The sequence below is a fragment of the Vigna unguiculata genome, chromosome 4, assembly GCF_004118075.2.
Source record: "Vigna unguiculata cultivar IT97K-499-35 chromosome 4, ASM411807v1, whole genome shotgun sequence".
NCBI classification, from domain to species: Eukaryota; Viridiplantae; Streptophyta; class Magnoliopsida; order Fabales; family Fabaceae; genus Vigna; species Vigna unguiculata.
Window position 1 is genome coordinate 29,252,767 of NC_040282.1, and position 21,572 is coordinate 29,274,338.

The 21,572-nt window shown below is 32.1% G+C and overlaps 1 protein-coding gene across 1 annotated transcript; it reads left to right on the forward strand.

The window, feature by feature from the left end:
- The first annotated feature begins 10,155 nt into the window (after positions 1–10,155).
- On the forward strand, positions 10,156–10,935 carry LOC114180695. Its single transcript, XM_028066997.1, has one exon. The coding sequence runs from the start codon at positions 10,156–10,158 to the stop codon at positions 10,933–10,935; it is 780 nt and encodes a 259-aa protein (XP_027922798.1).
- The last annotated feature ends 10,637 nt before the right edge of the window (positions 10,936–21,572 follow it).

The window sequence follows — 21,572 nt, forward strand, 5'->3', positions numbered from 1 at the left end:
AGGGTTCATGTGGGGCTTGCGAAGGAATGAACCAACATGACCTATGTGTATGATTTATGATATGATGCATGAAAGTAATTCCGAATTGAATAAATATGATGTGTTCACCCTATAATTATGTCAAGATGAATGTTGGAAGTGTTGATTTGGGGTTTTAGGGTTTATGCAAGTGCAGAACAATCTGGGATTTTTTCTAGAACTGTATGCACCGCCTAGCGGCGCATGAACTACCGCTAGGCAACTCACGTTAAAACAACCCAGTTTCTAAGTTATTGTTAAAAAATCACCTGGCGGTGAAGAGCTACCGCCTGGCAACGCGTATGGTGTTTTGTTCACGGAAAACACTATTTTTCGTGTTTTCGCGGAGCAGGTATTGTCGGGCGCTGTTTTTGTATCGCCAGACGCCACCTTCCTGACTTCTGGGCGTTAGGCACCACCATTTTTCTAGTTTGTGCAGTTTTCGTAAAACTGCATTTCCTGGTTCTTTAACCATCCGATTTAGGTGAAATTTTGACACCTGGTCCATAACATGTATTTGTTCACTTTTAACGGTGGAGATTTGATTTTGAGTTCAATAGCTAGAGATATATGTTACTCATTATTGCGGGTTTTGAAGTCTTTAAAAGGCATGAATAAGCTCTTGACATTTTCAAGTAACTTATAATGAAGCATGATTGGGTTATGTTGTAAGTCTCTATGAATTTGAATGTTCTTTTGGGTTAGTCACATGTTGAGAATTGGTTTATTTGTGAATGCATGTGTGTCAATATAAATTAACTTGTTGCATAGGAGAGGCGATAATATTGCTTTATATTTTTTTTAGCATACGTTATTCGTAAGTTGGAATTGAATGCTATCATGGATTTAAAGGGTGGAATATATATATATATATATATATATATATATATATATATATATATGGGGATTAATGCATATGATATATTGTGATACTCGTGTACGCGTATGACGAAGCCATATAAATTGAGATTGTGCATGGGAGTCATGTTGATTTCTCGAAACCTATATTCTTGATTGTGGATATGCATAATTCTAAGAGTAGGATTGCTTTTACTGTGTTCTGGGTTCTTAAAAACCAGTACTCCGCAAGTACTGGTGTAGCGCTTGGCAATGGAGTATTGAAGCGTGTGGTACTTGGCGGTAAGGCTTGTCCCACCAAGCAATACTTGCAGAAAAAGTAGCATTAGAGGCGCTTGGCACCTGGTGGCACGTGTCCCCCGCCAGGCAGTCTGGAAGTGAGCTTCGCATGCCGGCTCCAGAGCAGCACCAAGCGATGATGCAAAGGCATAAGCTTTGTCTGCTTTGGATGTGCGTGGTCTACAAAGCTTTGGTGATACCTCGAAGGTCGGCTTACTGAATTCCTTGCGTTGTGGATCGGAACGTATCCCTTGAGTTGTGGCTCGGGATAGGGGTTAAGCACATGACATTCCTTGAATTGTGACTCGGAATGACATCTCTTGAGTTGTGGCTCGGGATGCCGGATGAACATGAGGAACTCTTGAGTTGTGGCTCGGGTTGGCGAGTGTTGCCAGTGTGAGTGTGCATGTTGTGGTGCGTACGGTGGATCCAAATAGGTTGTCGTCCTTGGTATGAGACCAACGAGTTTGGTAGTCTTAAAACGTTATGAATGTTATTCGTATTGGGAACTCCACTTAACGTTACACAGTGTGGTCCGTAGCAAGGTTTCCCGCACATGCTCTACCAGTTGTGGCTGGTAGGTGTGGCAGCAAGACATCTTGAGGTACTCATCAGAAGACGTAGAACACGGGTAACATGGTGGTGGCCATGTGATATGGAATCAAAGGATGGAATTCCTTTGGTGTGTTTGTATGTATATATATGTTTTATATATATGATTGTTTAATTGTTAGCTCACCCTATCTGCTTGTGTTTGGCGATGATCGTGTACGTGGTACACGGGAGCAGATGATGTTGCAGGTGGATCTGGTGAGGCATATAGCTGGAGCGAGGCTAGTATGGGAGAAAAGAGTTTTCTGAGTTTTATGTTTTATGTTTCTAAATAAATTGTAATATTTTATATTACTAGACTTTGATGATTGTAATGAAGCTTATAATTATGGTTTTAAAGTTTATTCTATGATGAATGAAAGTTTTAAATTTCCCGCGTTTTTGGGAATTGCAGTTATATTAAATGAGGTTTTAATATTACAATCTTTAGTAAGTTGTCACTACAAGAAAACTACATAATAGGAACTCAATTCACTCATATGACATGGTAAATTTCTTATGACTTACCAAACACAATTCTTTTTCACATTGTAGACTTAGTTAAAGGAACATTCTTTTCTCGTACATTAAGTTGATGTGATAACAATTAGCCTTGGCCTTGGAAAGATAGGTTGCAAACACTTCCAATAGTACTAGTTAAGTGCATCCTCATTATGATGAAGACTTGGATGATCATGCCCAACCTTGAATATGACTTTTTAGTATATTCTCTTAATCAATTTGTTTTGTTCAATTATATTGTATATATTATTTTTAAGGTTCACATATTTATATATCTTAAATTTTGATTTTATAGGTCTCAATTCAATTATGGTTAATGGACGTATTCTTGTCCTGTATGCTTTGAATTTGGACTCAAGTTGGATGTACTATATTTAGAAATTTAGTAGTTTAACAGTGAACATTTAAATAAACATTAGAACAAAATTGTTACCACTCTCTTCAAAAATGTATGCATCCTTTATTATTATGATATTTGCAACATCAATGTTATATATTATAATTTGGTGCTCAATTCTCAATTCTGATTAAAGTTCAGAATAATTCTAATTGAAGTTGAGCATTATTATGATCGATGTATATAATGTTTACGATGTTTATTAGGTATCATATTAAGTAATGTGTGTAAATTCCCCAAACATATTGTTGGTATAGAATTCATATAGCTAGTGTCGGCCTTAGTATGGCAAGGAAAATTCTAACACAAAAATTAATTTTAAATTTGAAACATCATTAGCGATGGCCGTGACAACACTACTGCTTTAATATTTTTTTTATCTAAGAGTCAGGCTTAGTGAGGGTTTAACTAACTCTAAATATAACAATTATTTTAATGTATAACCCTTCATGAGTTTTACAAATTCTCTATGTGTAAAAGTTCTCAGGAAATGTGGGAGATTTTAAGAGTAACCCATGAAGGAACAAATGATGTGAGACGTGCTCGAACTAACTCATGATTCTAGAGTACGAGATGTTTTGTATGTAGCAAGGGAAACTATTTATGGTATTCAAAAGAGATTTACCCATATCGTCAATCATCTCTCTGGGTTAGGTAAAATTTTTGATACTGATGAATTAAATATTAAAATTTGAAATCTTTGAATAGGACATGACAGCCAAAGGTTACAACGATCCCTGAATCTCAAAATTTTGCAACAATGTCCATGGTAGCTCTTTTTGGTAAGTTTAGAGAGCATGAACTTGAACTTGGGCGTTTAAATGAAGAAGAGGACCAAGGAAGGAAAAATGAACATAAATTTCAAAACCAAGATAGTAAAAATTAAAAGCCCTAAAGAAGATCATGTTTCAGACGATGAAAATATGAGTCTCATGGTAAAGAAGTTCACAAAGTTTATGAAGAGCAAAAATAGAGGATATCACAAAAGGTATAAAAATGAAAACCAAAACTTTGTTTCAAATTACAATTGCTATGAATGTGGAATAATCTCTCTAGGTTAGGTAAAATTTTTGATACTAATGAATTAAATATTAAAATTTTGAAATCTTTGAATAGGACATGACAGCCAAAGGTTACACCGATCCTTGAGTCTCAAAATTTTGCAACAATGTCCATGGTAGCTCTTTTTGGTAAGTTGAGAGAGCATGAACTTGAACTTGGACGTTTAAATGAAGAAGAGGATCAAGGAAGGAAAAAGGAACATAAATTTCAAAACTGAGATAGTAAAAAATAAAAGCCCCAAAGAAGATGATGTTTCAGACGATGAAAACATGAGTCTCATGGTAAAGAAGTTCACAAAGTTTATGAAGAGCAAAAACAGAGGATATCACAAAAGGTATAAAAATGAAAACCAAAACTTTGTTTCAAATTACAATTGCTATGAATGTGGAGAAATAGGTCATGCAAAATTAGAATGCCCAAATGCTAAAAAGGGTAAAGAGAAGAAGGGCAAAAAGTTTGTGAAGAAAAAGAAATGAGAGGATAAGGATTCAAGTTTTTCTTCAAGTTCTCCTTCAAGATCATCTAGCTCTAGTGAATCTGATGAGGAAGCAAATTTGTGTTTGATGGCTGACCATGAAACTTCTGACAGTGAGGTAAGCTTTTTCAGAAATGACAACGATTATGATTATTTGTATGATGCATTTCAACAACTACTTCATAAATCCAATAAATTAGATGTTGCTCATAAAACTTAAAATCTAATTTTAAGGATTTACAAAGCAAGTTTGAAAACTCTTGAAGAAGAAGAAATTTTTAAAAATAAAATTTCAATTTTAGAAAATAAAGAGACTAAAAATGTTGAGTGTGCATCTTGCAAAAGTTATATGTTTGATATTAGCATTCTTGAAAAACAACTTGAAGATGCAATAAATAATAAAAGTTTTGAAAAACCAATGTTTAGGAGAAAGGTTTTTCATAAAAATAAGCAAGCTCCCAAGAACAAAAATAAAAGAACCCGAGGAGTATGGGTAGAGAAAGGAACAACTCATTCTAGGAATACAAATTGTGTAACATGTTTCTATTGTATACAAAAAGGATATACTTCTAAAAAATGTAGAATTAAACATTTTAATATTTCTAATGATAGATATGCTTGTGTTCCTATTATAAAGTAATATGTCTCTAATCTCAAAGGACCCAAATAAGTTTTTGGGGACTAAATTTTTTTTTTTATTTAGCAGGTTAAATTCAATTTCAAAAATGTTTATATGGTATCCTCGTAAGGTCTATAAAAGATTTAGGCATACTGAATGTTAGAAATGTGTTTTAAATCGTGAAAAATTATCATTTTTATTATTTTTCATAAATCACCATGCAAATAATCAATTATTTCAAGTCATAATCAATTATCATTATGAAATAATTGATTATTGTGCAAAATAATTAATAGAAGTTTTGGAAATTTTTTAGAAAAATTGATGAAGTAATAATCGATTATCATTAGAAATAATTGATTATCCTGTGAAGTAGAATACAAAATTCAAATTTTTTACCGTTTGTATGAGTTTTTCAAACATTTAAATTATAGGCATTCATAAATGGAAATTAGAAAAATCATTTTTTTGTAATCTTCCCTTATTTAAATAAACTCTTGTTTTCTCTAACCTTTATAGTCTCTCTTTAATCTAGGGAGAGTCTTTGATTTAAGGGGAGTATTTGTTATTGAAATGTTTGTTTTTATCAAAAAGGGGAAATATTACATGTAGGGGAAGTTTTATCTCTTAACTATTTTTTTACCATAAAAAAGGGGGAGGGATATGCAAGTCTCAATTAAAAGGGAGTTCTATTTTATGAAGTTATCTGATTTAGGGGAAGTTGTCTAAAGAATTCATTTTTTATTATGATCAAAAAGGGAGGAATATGTTTATTTTGATGTCTTGTAATACCTTGTGTTTTAAAAAGGGAAGATTTTTTTTTTTTTTTTGGATTAACTGCTCTTTTCTCTTAGGTTGTTGTTTAGAACATGACATATCAAAAGTCTTCAACAATTTTTAATAGTCATAAAAAAAGAAGAGATTGTTGACAAAAAGAAGAAAATGAACATTTTCCTTCAATAAGGAGTTTTATTTATAATGATGATGATAACGACTTATGAAAAAATATAAAAAACTTAAAGAATACATAGAACTTGAATTCAAGATATTAATTGAATATATATATATATATATATATATATAAATGAAGAAATTATTGATCTCATTTAGTAAAAAAAACAATTATAACTTACCTTTTTTAATAGAGTTGTTAAAGTGAGTGTATTTAACTCAGGAGTTAAGTATTCTATAAGGTGTAGGGATGGCGACGGAGCGGGGCGGGGACAGGTTTCACTATCCCATGCCTATCCCCGTAAAAAAAATTTATCCCCATACCCAAATCCAATGGGTATCAAAGTTTTATCTCATCCCCACCGGGTAACGGGTATAATCTCGTACCCATACCCGTACCCGTTTCCTCACTACTTCAATATAAATTTTAATTAATTTTTATAAAATAATAAAAAATTACGGTAAAGGAAACATAATATTATCAAATATTCAATATTAAGAGGATGATTATTTCTTCGATATCAAATACTTTGAAATAAATTATAATTGTTTACATTTTAGATTAGAATACAAAAATAAAATTTCATGAGAAATAAAATATTTATTAAATTTGCAAACTACAAACATTAATGAAACCTAGTTGATAAAATTTGAAAATATTTTTAAAAAAATTTAAAGGAAAACAAATATTCAAATTAAAATATATTTTAAATGTTTGTTTACTTCAGTTTTTTAAATTCTAATGAATTTATTTTTTTATACACTAATAAAAATGATAATACATCACTTAATCAAAATGACGAAAATAACAAATAATAAATATAATAATAAAATGTTAACATGGATATTATATCTTTTGAACTCCAATATATGTTGGATGGTGATAAAAAAAATATTCATGGGAAATTACATTAAATTTTGATATTGTAGTAAATAAAAATTATTTATATAATTATAGTGAAAAAATTACAGTATGATTGATATAATGAGTTAGAAAATAAAAAATAATTAGATAAAATATATTGAAATAATATTTTACATGATGAAAATAAATAACAAATAAAAATATTAAAAAATTAACAAATATGTGTCTTAGAAACAATTTGAAAAATTATTGAAAGAAATTGCACAAAGAAAAACAAATGTATAATTAAGGGTATGATAAGATGAAAAATACCTTAGACATCTAAGAACGTTTTTCAAATATCAACATATATACTCAATGGTTGAGAAATAATTGTTTTAGCGAAACAAAAGAGTTCTTCAGATAAAACAAAAATTAATAAAAATAAGTAAAGAGTTTTTTTTATATTACCTAGTAAATGAAAGGTTTATGCTATTAAACACTTAAATTGAGAGTATTAAACATACTCTGTGAAAGAAAAATATACAATAAATAAAAATATTTAAAAATAATAGAAATGTTCAAATATGAGACATAAAAAAATTTAATTGACTTACATCATTTTAACATAATTACATATAAATGTTATGATAAGATGAAAAATATATTGGAGATGCGAATGAGTTTCATGACAAACCAAATAATTAGAAGAAATAAAATATAATATATATATATATATATATATATATATAGGGTAGGGTTACTTAATTAATTGTGAATATTTTAATAATTTAAATGATGACGGAGATATGACGGGGATATGTACATCCCCATAACCATCCTCATACCCAATTGAAAAAGTCGGGGATTCCCCATACCCATACCCAGTCAATATGGGGATTCTCTGTCAAAACGGAGACGAATTCAGACAATACCCACGGAACGGGTTTATTTGTCATCTCTAAGGTGGTTCGATTTATCACAAACTCGTAGGTGGAGTGATTTGATTTTCTTAAGAATGGTTTGTTTTTTTAATTTATTTTTTATATTTATTGTGGTACAATGTGGATTTATTTGACTCAATTATTTATAGTAATACAATTAAAGTATTTACTCAACATTATTATAAAAGTTTCAACTAATTGGACAAATAAATAAATTAAACGCTAAAATTATTCAATCCTTATTTAACAAAATTATAATATTTCAAAATATTAAATTGTCAAATCTAAATAATAGAAAATGATATAAAATAATAAAAGATTATTGTTAGTGCACTGTTAATCAATATACTTTCAATTCAATTGAAAGTCATTTAACTATGAATTAAGTAAGTCAAATTGAGTTTTACTTACATTTAAAAATTTTAATTTTTTTTAAATTCAACCTAACTCAAATAAATAATTAGTCTAATTACAATTTATTTTGACATCTTACTTTACGTACACTTACTTCTTACTAAAAGTCAAATTTGTAACCTTAAAGGAAAGGGCTTAAATATCTTTCATCATCCCGTAAAAATCAAACATCTCATTTTTGTCACAACAAAATTAATACAACTTGGGCTATATTATGTCAATAGAAGTTTTGGGATTTTTGGCCATTTCAATTGAAATATTTTTGAAATAGTTATGTGTTGTGAATTCCAAATGATTTTTTTTAAGTAGTGGCTTTTTAAAGTTGTTGTGGTCCTTTATCATTAGAGCTGTCAACTTGTTTACAATTTGAATACAATTTTAACTATGTTAATAGAAAATAATGTTAATAAAAAAAATTCAAAATTAAACTTGTTTATAAGTTGAATATAATTTTAAATAAAGTTTAATATAAAATATAAATAAAATTAATTTTATTAAAATATTTAATAAAAGTATAAATTTTAATAAAAATATTTGTTTAATATTTATAAAAAAATAAATTTGGTTTCAATTTAGAAAGAGACGAAAGTGTTCAATTTGAAAAGGAATTGAGACTGAATTGAGATAAAATAAAAATTAAGAAACCAAATTGAAGTTAAAACAATGACACCTACTAGTTTGACATTGACATGTGATATTGTCACTATCACATGTGATAAATTTTTAATTTTAAAAAAAATAAAAATAAAAAAACCATAAACTGACACGTAACACATCTTTAATATTTATTAGTATGGTACTAAAGAAAATGACTTTATTACATAAAAATTTTCAAAATAAGGACGATATGACAACATACATGCCATTTTATACCAATATACTAACACTATTTTTTTCCCAAAATTTTTTTGAAGATCAAGTTTATTGTTGAAGAAATTTTTTTGCAAACAAATTAAACTTATAAATTGAGTAAAATCACTACGAAAAGAATTAATTTTAGCGGGATTTTATTAATGGAGGTTATAAAACCTTACGTAATTTCTACGCATCGCAGAGGTTTTTTAGGTCTATGAGGAAAATTTCATTTTCCTTTACCTTTTTCACAAATCCTCTTTAAATTTTTCCACAAAAACTCTTTTATCATTTTTTGTACGTTCAAAAAACACTACCACTTTCTTCTTTCCGTACATAATCTTATTTTAGCTTCAAATCTTCTCTAAATCTCACTAAAATTCTTCAAATAACAGGCAATTGCAGCTCCCGATTTCTCTTCATTTCCCTCTTCAGATCTTTACATGTGTGTCGTAGCTTCCAATTGGTATGGTTTTCCCTTTGTTATCATTAGCTTTTCAATTTTTTTTTCACTTTGTCGTTAATTTCTCACTTTCCTGTTAAAGCATTAAGTCAAGTAGTTATGTCCGTTATGTTAGTTTTACTGGTTTATTCTGTTATTAAATCAGTAGCACCTATCATTTCTCTGTATAAATACTCTTCCTTTCACATATCAATACAATATGCTTTCACAGTATTCATTATTAGTCTTTCTTTTATATTTTAACAGTTTCTAACAGGTGGTATCCAGAGCCAGGTTCGTCTAGGACCGGCTTGAGTTTGTGTGTTTCAGAGATCACATCTCTAGGTGCATTCGACTGAAGAGTGTGTCTGCATCTTGGCTTCTCAGTGCGTGGAAGGCAGAGAGTGATTGAAACAGAAGGAGGCTTCTTGCAGCAGAAGTGTTTGTAATAATTGCTGTGAAAGGAAGCTGTGAGTAGAATCAGGGAAAGAAAAGAATATTGTGAAAGAAAGTCGTTCTTGGATCAAGAAATAATGGCTGGGAGTGACAGTCATGTTCCGTCAATGAGCCTACCCGTTCTTACAGAGAAGAATTGGGATCGCTGGAGCACACAGATGAAGGTGTTGTTTCGATATCAAGAAGTGAGTGACGTGATAGAGAATGGGAGTTCTACTGGAGCGGGAACCACAGATGCAATGAAAGCAGCTACCAAGAAGAAAGATAATAAAGCTTTGTTCTTGCTTCATCAATGCGTAGATGATGTACACTTCGAGAAGATTCAAAACGCAAATACAGCCAAAGAAGCGTGGGATATACTAACTCGTTGTCATGCAGGTGGTGAAAAAATAAAAAAAGTGCGGCTTCAGACGTTGAGGAAGTAGTACGAAATGCTACAAATGGAGGAGAGTGATCAAATTTGTGAGTATTTCACCAAAATACTCACAATTACGAACCAAATGAAGAGTTGTGGAGAAACCATCACGGAGCTGATGATTGTAGAGAAGATCATGCGCTCCTTGCCGAGGAAATTTGACTATATTGCAGTAGCAATAGAGGAATCACATGACTTGGCAGCAATGAAAGTTGAAGAATTGCAAAGTTCCCTTGAAGCACATGAAATGAGGTTGGTCAACAGAAGTCCGATCAAGAATTCCGAGCAAGCGTTGAAAGCACACCATCTCAAGTATGATGAAAGAAAGAAACAAGGCAGATGGAAAGGAAAACGAACACAGAATACGTGGAAGAATCGTAGATATGAGCACGATTCTGATCAACCCGATGCCTCTGAGAAAAAAGGTGGATCATGGAAATGCCACAAGAAGAAAGGGTATGATAAAAGAAATATTGAATGCTTCAATTGCCACAAGAAAGGACACTATGCCAATGAGTGTTATGCTGACAGAGGAAAACAGAAAAAACATCAAGATAAGGAAGTGCATGTGGTGCAAGAAGAATCTGATTCAGATCCACTAACTCTGATGGTTACGAATTTTGCAGAAGAAACACACACAAAGTCATGGTTTCTTGATTCAGGATGTTCGAATCACATGATAGGTCACAAAGAATGGCTCGTAAACTTTGATTCATCAAAGAAGAGTAAGGTGAAATTTGCTGATGATAGCACATTAAGAGTGGAGGGAGTGGGTGACGTTGTGATCGTGAGGTAGAATGGCTCAAAAGCCATAATCTCCAACGTGTTATTTGTTCCAGAGATGAAATGCAATTTGCTCAACATATGACAGTTGATTCAGAAGGGTTTTACTACGGTTATGGGAAATGATCAGATTGAGGTGTTTGATGCTAATAAAAGACTCATTCTGAAAAGCAAACTTGCCAAGAATAGAACATTCCAAGTTAATTTTACGGCTGCTGAAGTCCAATGTATGTCTACAACAGAAACAAAAGATGAAGACTGGCTGTGGCATTCAAGGTATGGTCACTTGAATTTTAAAAGCTTGCATCAACTTGGATCAAAATGTATGGTCTCTGGAATTCCCATTATTGCAGTGCCAAGAAAGATTTGTGAAGTTTGTGTAGCAGGGAAACAAACTAGAAATTCTTTTCAGCCACAGTTAAGCACAAGATCGAAAGATGTCCTAGAAGTGGTGCACTCATATGTATGTGGGCCTTTTGAAAGCCTTTCGCTGGCTGGAAATAGGTACTTCATTACTTTTGTTGATGAGTTCAGTCGAATGATTTGGCTGTATGTGATAAAACTAAAGTGTGAAGTGTTTGAGATATTTCAAATCTTTAAAGCCTCTGTCGAAAGAGAAAGTGGAAAGCGTTTGAAAATCCTACGAACAGATGGTGGGGGTGAATTTACCTCCAATGATTTCGAAAACTACTGTCAGAAGAATGGAATCCAACACGAAGTAACCGCTCCCTATACACCCCAACACAATGGTCTTGCTGAACGAAGAAACAGGACAATCCTTAATATGGCCAGAAGCTTGATTAAAGAGAAAGATTTGCCACAGAGATTTTGGGGTGAAGCGGTGGCAACCTCTGTGTACATTTTGAACAGGTGTCCCACAAGGAAATTAGAAGGGAAAGTTCCACTAGAGATATGGACTGGAGAAAAGCCAGCTGTTGGGCATTTGAAAGTGATGATCTTTGTTGGATATCATCCAACTGGGGCCTATAAACTCTATGATCCGATCAATGAGAAAATGTTGTTAAGTAGGGATGTTCTGGTGCTAGAAAATGAGAGTTGGGACTGGAAGCAGATGAAGACCAGTCTGAGGAGAAACATACCAGAAATTGTTGGTGATGATGTTACAGAGGAAGCAACTGATAAAAGCATAAAAGGACCTTCATTCCAGAGGTCGCAGAGACATAGATCGATGCCCATCAGGTTTGGTGATTATGAAGTGCACTCTGATAGTCGAATTAATAATTAAGTGGATGTGATTCATTTTGCGTTAATGGCTGGAGTGGAACCTATTAACGAAGTGGAAGCACTGCAGCATACAGTCTGGAAAGATGCAATGATCGAAGAACTCAAATCTATTGAAAGAAACAAGACCTGGAATTTGGTTGATCTTCCATCAGGAAAACACCAAATTGGAGTGAAATGGGTGTTCAAGAAGAAGTTGAATCCAGATGGGTTAGTTTCTAAACATAAGGCAAGACTTGTGGCGAAAGGGTTTCTCCAGAAGCAAGGGTTGGACTACTCTGAAGTATTTGCCCTTGTTGCTCGAACTGAGACCATACGTCTTGTGGTGGCAGTGGCTTGTGCCAGGAATTGGTCATTATTCCAACTAGATGTGAAGTCAGCGTTCCTTCATGTCCCGTTGGAAGAAGAGGTTTATGTTCAACAACCTCCTGGGTTTATTGTGAAAGGAAGAGAGCAGCAAGTCTACAGGTTAAGGAAGGCGTTGTACGGGCTAAAGCAAGCCCCAAGAGCTTGGAATAGAAGAATCGACTCTTTCTTACATAAACTAAGTTTCACAAAGTGTACTGTTGAGCATGGAGTATATGTAAGGGAGAGTGAACATGAAGGTCTACTCATCGTATGCCTATACGTTGATGATCTTTTGGTAACTGGATCAAATTTGAAAGAAATTGAAGTTTTCAAGAAGGTAATGGAGGCAGAGTTTGAAATGACTGACTTGGGAAAACTAAGCTATTTCCTTGGTATGGAATTTACCTATACCCCTGCTGGGTTAATAATGCATCAGAAAAAGTATGTTAGAGAATTACTAAAGAGGTTCAACATGGGCTCTTGCAATTCTGTAACCAGTCCGATTGATGTCAATATTAAATTGACAAAAGATGAAGAAGGTGAGGCAGTTGATGAAACACTTTTTAAGCAAATTGTTGGTTCGTTGAGATACGTATGCAATAGTAGGCCAGACTTATGCTTTGGAGTTGGACTTATCAGTAGGTTCATGAGCAGTCCGAGAAAAGTTCATCTGTTAGCAGCCAAAAGATTGTTACGATATCTTGGGGGAACAGCTAATCATGGAATTTTGTTTCCATTTGGAAGGAAAAATCAGAACTAGAACTGATTGGGTTTGTTGATTCTGATTATGGTGGTGATTTGATAGAGAGGAAAAGTACTTCTCGATACTTGTTCCTAATAAATAATGCTCCCATTGCTTGGTGCTCGAAAAAACAACCAGTCATTGCACTATCCAGTTGTGAAGCAGAGTATATCTCTGGGAGTTATGCAGCATGCCAGGCAGTATGGTTGGAGGAATTGTTGAAAGAAATAAAGATCAGAGTGAAGACGCCACTGCAGCTAAAAATAGACAATGTTTCTGCTATTAATCTGGCCAAAATCTAGTAAGCCATGGTAGAAGCAAACAAATAGAAGTGAGGTTCCATTTCCTTATAGATTTGGTGAACAAAGAAAGAATTGAAGTGGTATACTGCAATACAGAACTACAGCTGGCAGATATACTGACCAAGGCCCTAAAGAATGAAAGATTTGAAGACTTGAGAAGACAAATTGGAGTTGTATCTCTTAAGTACTTGACTTAAGGGAGAGTGTTAAAGCATTAAGTCAAGTAGTTATGTCCGTTAGTTAGTTTTATTGGTTTATTCTGTTATTAAATCAGTAGCACCTACCATTTCTCTGTATAAATACTCTTCCTTTCACATATCAATACAATATGCTTTCACAGTATTCATTATTAGTCTTTCTTCTAGATTTTAACAGTTTCTAACATTTCCCCTCTTTGATGTTTGATTTTTTGAAGAGATTTAGTTTCAAGTGCTGCATTTTTCGAAAGCTATGATGCGCCTAAGACCATTTGCTTTGCCCGTCCAGTGGTTCTAGCATCTGCGTTGATGGGTTTGCTTCGCGTGTTTGCATTTGCTACAACAATGTTGCAATAGAGCTGCAACAGTTCTACATCACATATGTGTTTGCTTTATGTTCCCAAATTCTACAATCTACTTCGATGTTTCCTCATTTCCTTTTTTACTTCCTAAGTTGGTGAAAGTAGATCAAGTAAGAGTTGAACTTTGGAAAATAGACAAGTAGATTACTTTTCATGACTTTGATATGATTTTGTCTTCTGTTTTCTAGTTGTTATTTCACTTTAAATACCGAAGAGTTCTTTTTTTCTCTGTTCTTTTTCTTATTTTTGTAGAATAATATATATACTTGTTCATCATTTAATGGAGTTTGTTCCTTTATTGTGCATAAGAAGGTACTCTTTTCTTTCACACTTTGTTGTTATATTTATAATATTTTCCTTCAAGATAGGATTTGCATTGAATATGTTTGTATTGGTCTTTTGTTGTTATTGAAAACTGAAGTTACAAGTGTTTTTGGCTGTTGTGTTGTAGTATCTTTCCAATTTGCTTTTGTTCATCTAGAATACATAACACTCTCACAATACTTGTAAAGGTTGTGGTTTAGTAGGCTTGTTAAGGATGAAGCAGGGAACATGTTTTTTACTATCAATCAAGAAACTCCATATGCAAGGTCATGTTTCATAGTGCGGGTACCATTGTCGCCCCTATTTGTCTTGCTTTATATCACTTTCTCTTTATTATCACCTTATTTGCTCGTGTACTTGGTCTCTTATATATATATATATATATATATATATATATATATATATATATATATATATATATATATATATATATGTCACGGACATCGTTGTGTTCTAACACCTTATATTATTGCTCCATATAACTCTATTTTATACAAGATCATCCATCTATTGCACTACTTTGCATACAATACTTAAATAATTCAAACTCCATCTATCCCATGTGTACGTGCATGCAATCTTAATCTCTCTAAAAAATAAAATGGATAATGATATATTTGACTTACTTTTTTTTATCCACTTTTAACCCATCATTTCAATCATCTTTCAATTATCTATTTCGATTTTTTTAGTGGTGTGATATGACGATCTAAGAGTGATTAGAATGGTGGGTTAAAAATGGGTAAAAAAAAGTCAAAATATCATTATCCAAATAAAATATAGTATGACCATTTAGCTAGCTACCTACCTTTAACTTTCATATCCACCCAAAATGAGGGCTTTAACCGGTACTTGAACTCTCCATTATTTTGACTAGCTACTATTCACATTATGTAACAACACCAATTAAAATTTCAAATGCTTCTACCACAATTATTGTCATTATTGAGTGTTATTGAGTGATGATATCCTTGCATAATGAATTATTTTCATATTTGAACAATAGGTTCTTGGCCATATCAAAAGAATTTCATATTATGATATCCTATAATTGTAATTTCCATTTAAATTTTTTTCCAACAAGTTTTACTATCTTTTTGTTTTAATTTATGTCCATTTATAATTTTTCGTTTTAATTGTAAGTAACCTTTGTTTTTGAAGTTGAGTTAGTTTATGATGACTAAGTAAGCGTTCTAATACGGAAGTTTTTGGAGGAATGCAAGGCTTGAGTAAGTAACGTTTTTTAACATTTTACTAAATAGAATATGATATTGATGTTTAGTTTAGAATTATTGCTAGTACATGTATATCATGAATTAGTTTCTAAGTACATTTCTTTTATGTAAAAAGTGATGTATATAGATTTGCACACAAAATCTTAAAATAAAAAAAATAGATAGTTGTATGTAGAAATACACTTAGTATTGTAACTACAAGTGTGATCATGAGGAAGTCCATGTGTATAAAATCTTATTAAAAAAAAAGACAGATAGTTATACATTGAAATACACTTACTATTACTAATAGTGTTGATAATGAGGCTGTTTGAAATGTGCATGTTATCCATGAATGTTTATCTTGTGAACCAATTAATACAAATTAATATTGTATTGAGAATAACTATATACTTTTGAGGAAAATACTTAATTGAATGAGCAAATCCATGTGTACATAATCTTGAACAAAAAAGACAAATAGTTGTACACAAAAAGGCATGGTGCGGTGACGGGGAAGCCTTATAAATGTACTATTAATGACAATATGGTAATGAAAAAGCCTTATAAATGTGCATTTATGTTATGAGTGAACGTTTATTTCTTGAATCAATTAATGAAAATTAATATCGTACAAAAATAACCATTTACGGTGGAGAAAAATACTTAATTGACAGAGATGGAGATGTGTACAAAACTTTTCAAGGGAAAAAATATAATTGTACATAGAAAGATGATGTGTGGTAATGAGATGACCTTTGAAATGTGCATTTGTATGATTCAACATTTACTTCATGAAGCAATTAATGAAAATTTATATCATATGGAAAATAATTATTTACTGTTGAGGAAATTACTTAATTGACTGAGAGAAAGGAGATGTGTACAAAATCCTACCAAGGAAAAGATAGATAATTGTACACAGAAAGCCACATAATGTGGTAATTGGTGGTGGTGTTGAGGAAATTATTATAGAGGAAACTACTTAATTGACTGAGGGCAAGGAGATGTGTACAAAATTTTTCAAGGACAAAGACATAGTTGTACACAAAAAGACAATGTGGTCATGGGTGGTGTGGTAATGAGATGGCCTTTGAAATGTGCATTTGTGGTATGATTCAACATTTATTTCGTGAAGTAATTAATGAAAATGTATATCATATAAGAATTAATCATGTATTGTTGAGGAAATTAATTAATTGACTGAGAGGAAGATGTGTACAAAATCCTACAAAGGAAAAGGTAGATAGTTGTATATAGAAAGCACCTTAATGTGGTGATTGGTGCTGTTGAGGAAATTATTGTTGACGAAACTACTTAATTGTCTAAGGGGAAGGAGATGTGTACAAAATCTTACTCAAAAAAAGGTAGATATTTGTACACAGAAAGCCACTTAATGTGGTAATTGGTGATGTTGAGTGTTGAGGAAACTACTGTTAAGAAAACTACTTTATTGATTGAGGGAAGGAGATGTATACAAAATCTTACCAAGAAAAAAAAAGACAGATAGTTGTACACAGAAAATCACTTAATGTGGTCATTGGTGGTGTGGTAATGAGATCACCTTTGAAATGTGCATTTTTGGTTTCTCGTATGATTCAACGTTTACTTTGTGAAATAATTAATGAAAATTAAATATCATCATTTACTGTTGAAGAGACTACTTAATTGACTGAGGGGTAAAAGTGTACAAAAGCTTGCAAAAAAACAAGGCAAATAGTTGTATACAAAAAACACTTACTGTGGTCACTAATTATGTGCTGATGAAATGACCTTTGAAATGTGCCTTTGTGTGGTATGATTCAACGTTACTTTGTGAAACACTTGATGAAAATTAACATCGTATTTAGAATCATCATTGGAAAATCTTAAATATTACGGACAAAATCTTAGTAGTTGTACACAGAAAGATAGTTAATGAAGAAATGATACTATGATATTGAGATGGCCTTTGAGATGTGATCTTGTGGTTTTATAAACGAGTTTGTGTAACTTTTCATGACTATATTTAATAAGCATTTAGTAGATTAACAATTAATGAGCAAAAATAACACATTTATATCCTCGCAATAGAAAAATGGTTCAAAACCAGCATAATTCATATTAGCCTATTGACCAATGAACCTGAAGATTATACTTCATAAAAAGTTGATAATGTACATAATGTCAAAAACATTCAATAAGGTAGAGAATGTTCTACTTTGAAGCCTTTCTTACTCCTCCTAGCTAAATTTTGTAACATCTGTTTGCTCACCTAATGCAGCTTGTAATCTCCAAATTTGCATGTTATAAAGAACATCGATGATAAAACATATGAAAAAGATTAAACCTACTTGTGTAAATGGAGATATTCTTATAAACGACGAAGCAATATCATAAAAAATACTTAAGGTAACTATTTATTTTGACAAAAGCAAATTAATGTATGTACCTCCTCAACCATATTTGCTTTAGAGATTTTCTTGACTGTATTAGGGTATCGGGGTAAAAGAATTATACCTAAATAGTAAATCAAATGACATATCATTAGAGGTAAGCTTGATTAATGTTACATACTTGCGAAGATAACAACAACGAATACAAGGGAAAATATTTAATGTCATCAAAGTCATTTGAGAGTAGAAGAGATTGTTTTATTGCAAGCGCACGACAAACTTTGCTAATTTTTTAACAAAAAAACTGCTACACTACCAATTCAAGACTTCAAAGAGAAAGGTATGCAATTGATAACTATAAGATTCAAAAGTTACTCATAAGCATGGCAAAAAATGACTTTTGACGTTAAACATATGTAGTTTTAGGGTAAGGGAAGCGTACTAACCCAAAACTCCAAAAAAAAAACAAGAGTCTAACTTCTTCCCCTTTACTTCCTTCATCTATTGACCACCAACCAACCAAGTCACCTATTAAGAGAGGAAGTATAGACAATAAGAAACTATTTACTATAAATTCAGCATGTCATCTACCAAAGACAAAATCCTTTTAAAGCCAAAAAGATTAAAATCAATACCTTGAGCCAGGTCGAAAGAACCCAAAGCACTCACGAGATTTTGATGCTATAGATGAGTATCTTTCAGGAATATCTCCATAAAAGAACTATCTTCTCTATTAACCTATATGCAGCAAACCAAATCCCAGTTCCTTGCAACATAAAAAATGGTGAAAAAATGACCCAATGTTGAAGATTTTTTGCACTAGATGGCGTTCCCTAAAATTTAAATGAAAAAAAAGTGGAAAGACAATAAAAACTAAGGAAAGTTACAAATTCCACGAACGTAATGACAAGATTTTTGTTCAAAATTATCATACCTCTTAATGCATAAAAAAATTATTTGAAAACCAATGTTTGTCAACGCTAAACTTTTGCTATCAGTTCAGAAATTAAGGCAAAAAGGTTAAAGGATCAGAAAAGGGATGAGAGAAACAAGAAACGTGTATGGTTGAAGAGGGAGATGGAGATTAAAGTTGGAGACTTTTTGAGCAAAAGGTGTTGCAAATTTCAATGGCAAGCAGTTCCTGCAACGAATTCGAAGAGGAACCAAAGATATTAGACGGAAGCGAGAAAAGATGAAAACGAAAGAGGAAGTGTACCTTAGCAGAGAAAAGGAATTGTCTTTGCCATAAACACTTCCGTTGCTGTTACAAGACGAAGAAAGACTTGAATCTGAACCTTCAGTGATGGGAACCGTTTCGCTCGCATTCTCCATCTATTTCTCCACTCCAACACCCAATTACATTGCCACATCACACAATTTAAAATTATTGAAAAAAAAACAAAAATGCCACAAAACAGTAACACCTAGACGGGTTAAAAAAAAAGGTAAAAAAATACCAGGTTAAAATATCATTGCCCATGTATTTATTTCAAGTTATTACTATGGTTCAACCATTGGTAAGTTTTATAAGGAACTACTAAAATTATTTCGAAATGATATGTTCACACATTGATTTTGTTAGGGGAAATTTCATTTCCCTTTCATTTATTATGGCTACCCTTAATAAATAATTTTCATTTCATTCAATTTATAAACTTGTGGATGAACTTAAACTTAAACTTTCAGTAGTGTTCCCAATTAACTAGTTGTTGAATTTCTTACTACTATCTTTCTATTTTTATATCATAACTTTCTAATAAGTATATTCATAGATTAAGACTATTATCTACATCATTTGAAAATTAACAAATCATGATAAAGGTTGTACAAGACTTCTCACTTGCATAACCTATAATTTTAAAATGTACACTGCACCATGATAATTTAGTTTTAATATCCAGAATATATGGATGCAAAAGTTAACTTTTTGTTTGAAAATATGAAGAATAAGAAAAAGAAAGATTCTATCATGTTTCACAAAACACTTAAAATCCGTATTTTAATTTTCCTCTTGTTAATATTAACCCTTATTGATCACACATTAAGTATAAACCTAACCAAAAGTATAATTGATATCTTACCACTGCAAAAATATTTAGTTTTAATGGAGGTTCGTTACAGGTGGTTATAATAATTCCAGTAAAAGATAAACATCGTTGAGGTTTTAAAAACCTCTAGTAAGTGTCCATGGTTTTTTAGAAAATCCTGGTAAAATTTATCAATTTGAAATTTCTCGCTTTTATATTTTTCGTTTTTTTTTATAATTTCTAATAATTTTATTTCAGGTGCTCGTTCTTTCTCCACCGCTCTCAAGAAAACACTTTTTGTTTTCCCTTCTTTTTCTGTGAAATCCAAATCTCTAATGAAATTCATAAGGAGCAAATCCAGATTTGGGCATGTCTGCCAAACCAAGCCTTCTATCATCGTTGCCACCAGCACCACACCGACAACATTTTCCACCGTCTCCGATCACAAGTCGATCCTCCATCCCCCACGCCTTTCATCCTTGGCAAGTGCATTCATCTCGATGACACCGATGATCACAAGTTTCAGATAACAAGTCGTCACCGAAACTCGTGTTGCTCTCGTCGTCGTTGTAACTCGTCTCGCTCTCGTCATCGCCGTAACTCGTCTCGCTCTCGTCTCTACTTAAGAAGTTCAGGTATATGTATGGATTATTTAAAGAAGATTTTTTATTTCAATTTGTTGAATGATGAAAAAATTGTGATTGAAAATGGATACTTTCAAGAAAAATTTTGTTGATGTGACCTTTTAATTTCCACTTTGAAATGGGTACAATGCTTGTTACTCATCCCATATTTTCTACGGTTTTGTCCGTATGGAAATTTGTTTATGTTAAGATAGCTGATTAGGTAAATGCAGAAACAATGATATAGTGCAGTTCAATTTTTTATTTTCTGTGTTCCAACAATTTCCAGATGGAGTACTTACTGATGTTAAAACTTTAGCATCTACTGCATTGTGTGGAATTATATAGTCTATTATAGGTGGCAAACCTTTACTGATTCTTGGAATAGCAGAACCAACTATAATTATGTGTACATTCATGTTCAACTTTGCAAAAAGAAGGCCAGAATTGGGTTCGAAACTCTTTCTAGCATGGACTCGATCATATAGTTTGTCCACTTTCATCTTTGAAGTTGTGTAGCCATTTTATGATCTTAGTTATAATTTTTTTGACGAAAACTTAGTTTCCTCATGTATTTACAAGCAGGGTATGCATGTGGACTGCCATCATTAATAGGACTCATTGAATGACTGATTTCTAATTCCCCAACATGGTTTCAACTATTCAATATAAGTAAATAGGGGATGAAGTCTCGGAAATGAATTTTAGTGCATCTGAATTATGTATGAAAGATCTGAAATGTCATTCTTATCTTCTGCCTCCTTCACATCTTGCATTGTTTTTATCATTTGGCTTTTTCTTTGTTTTATTGTTGTGTAAATATTTTTTAATATGTTGTAGAGTTATCTGCCTATTCATAACATATCTCCAAGTTTAATCAATGAAGTTGATTAG

Excerpts from the sequence above, each read along its gene's own strand:
- LOC114180695 (XM_028066997.1), top strand. The coding sequence starts at position 10,156 with ATGCTACAAATGGAGGAGAGTGATCAAATTTGTGAGTATTTCACCAAA.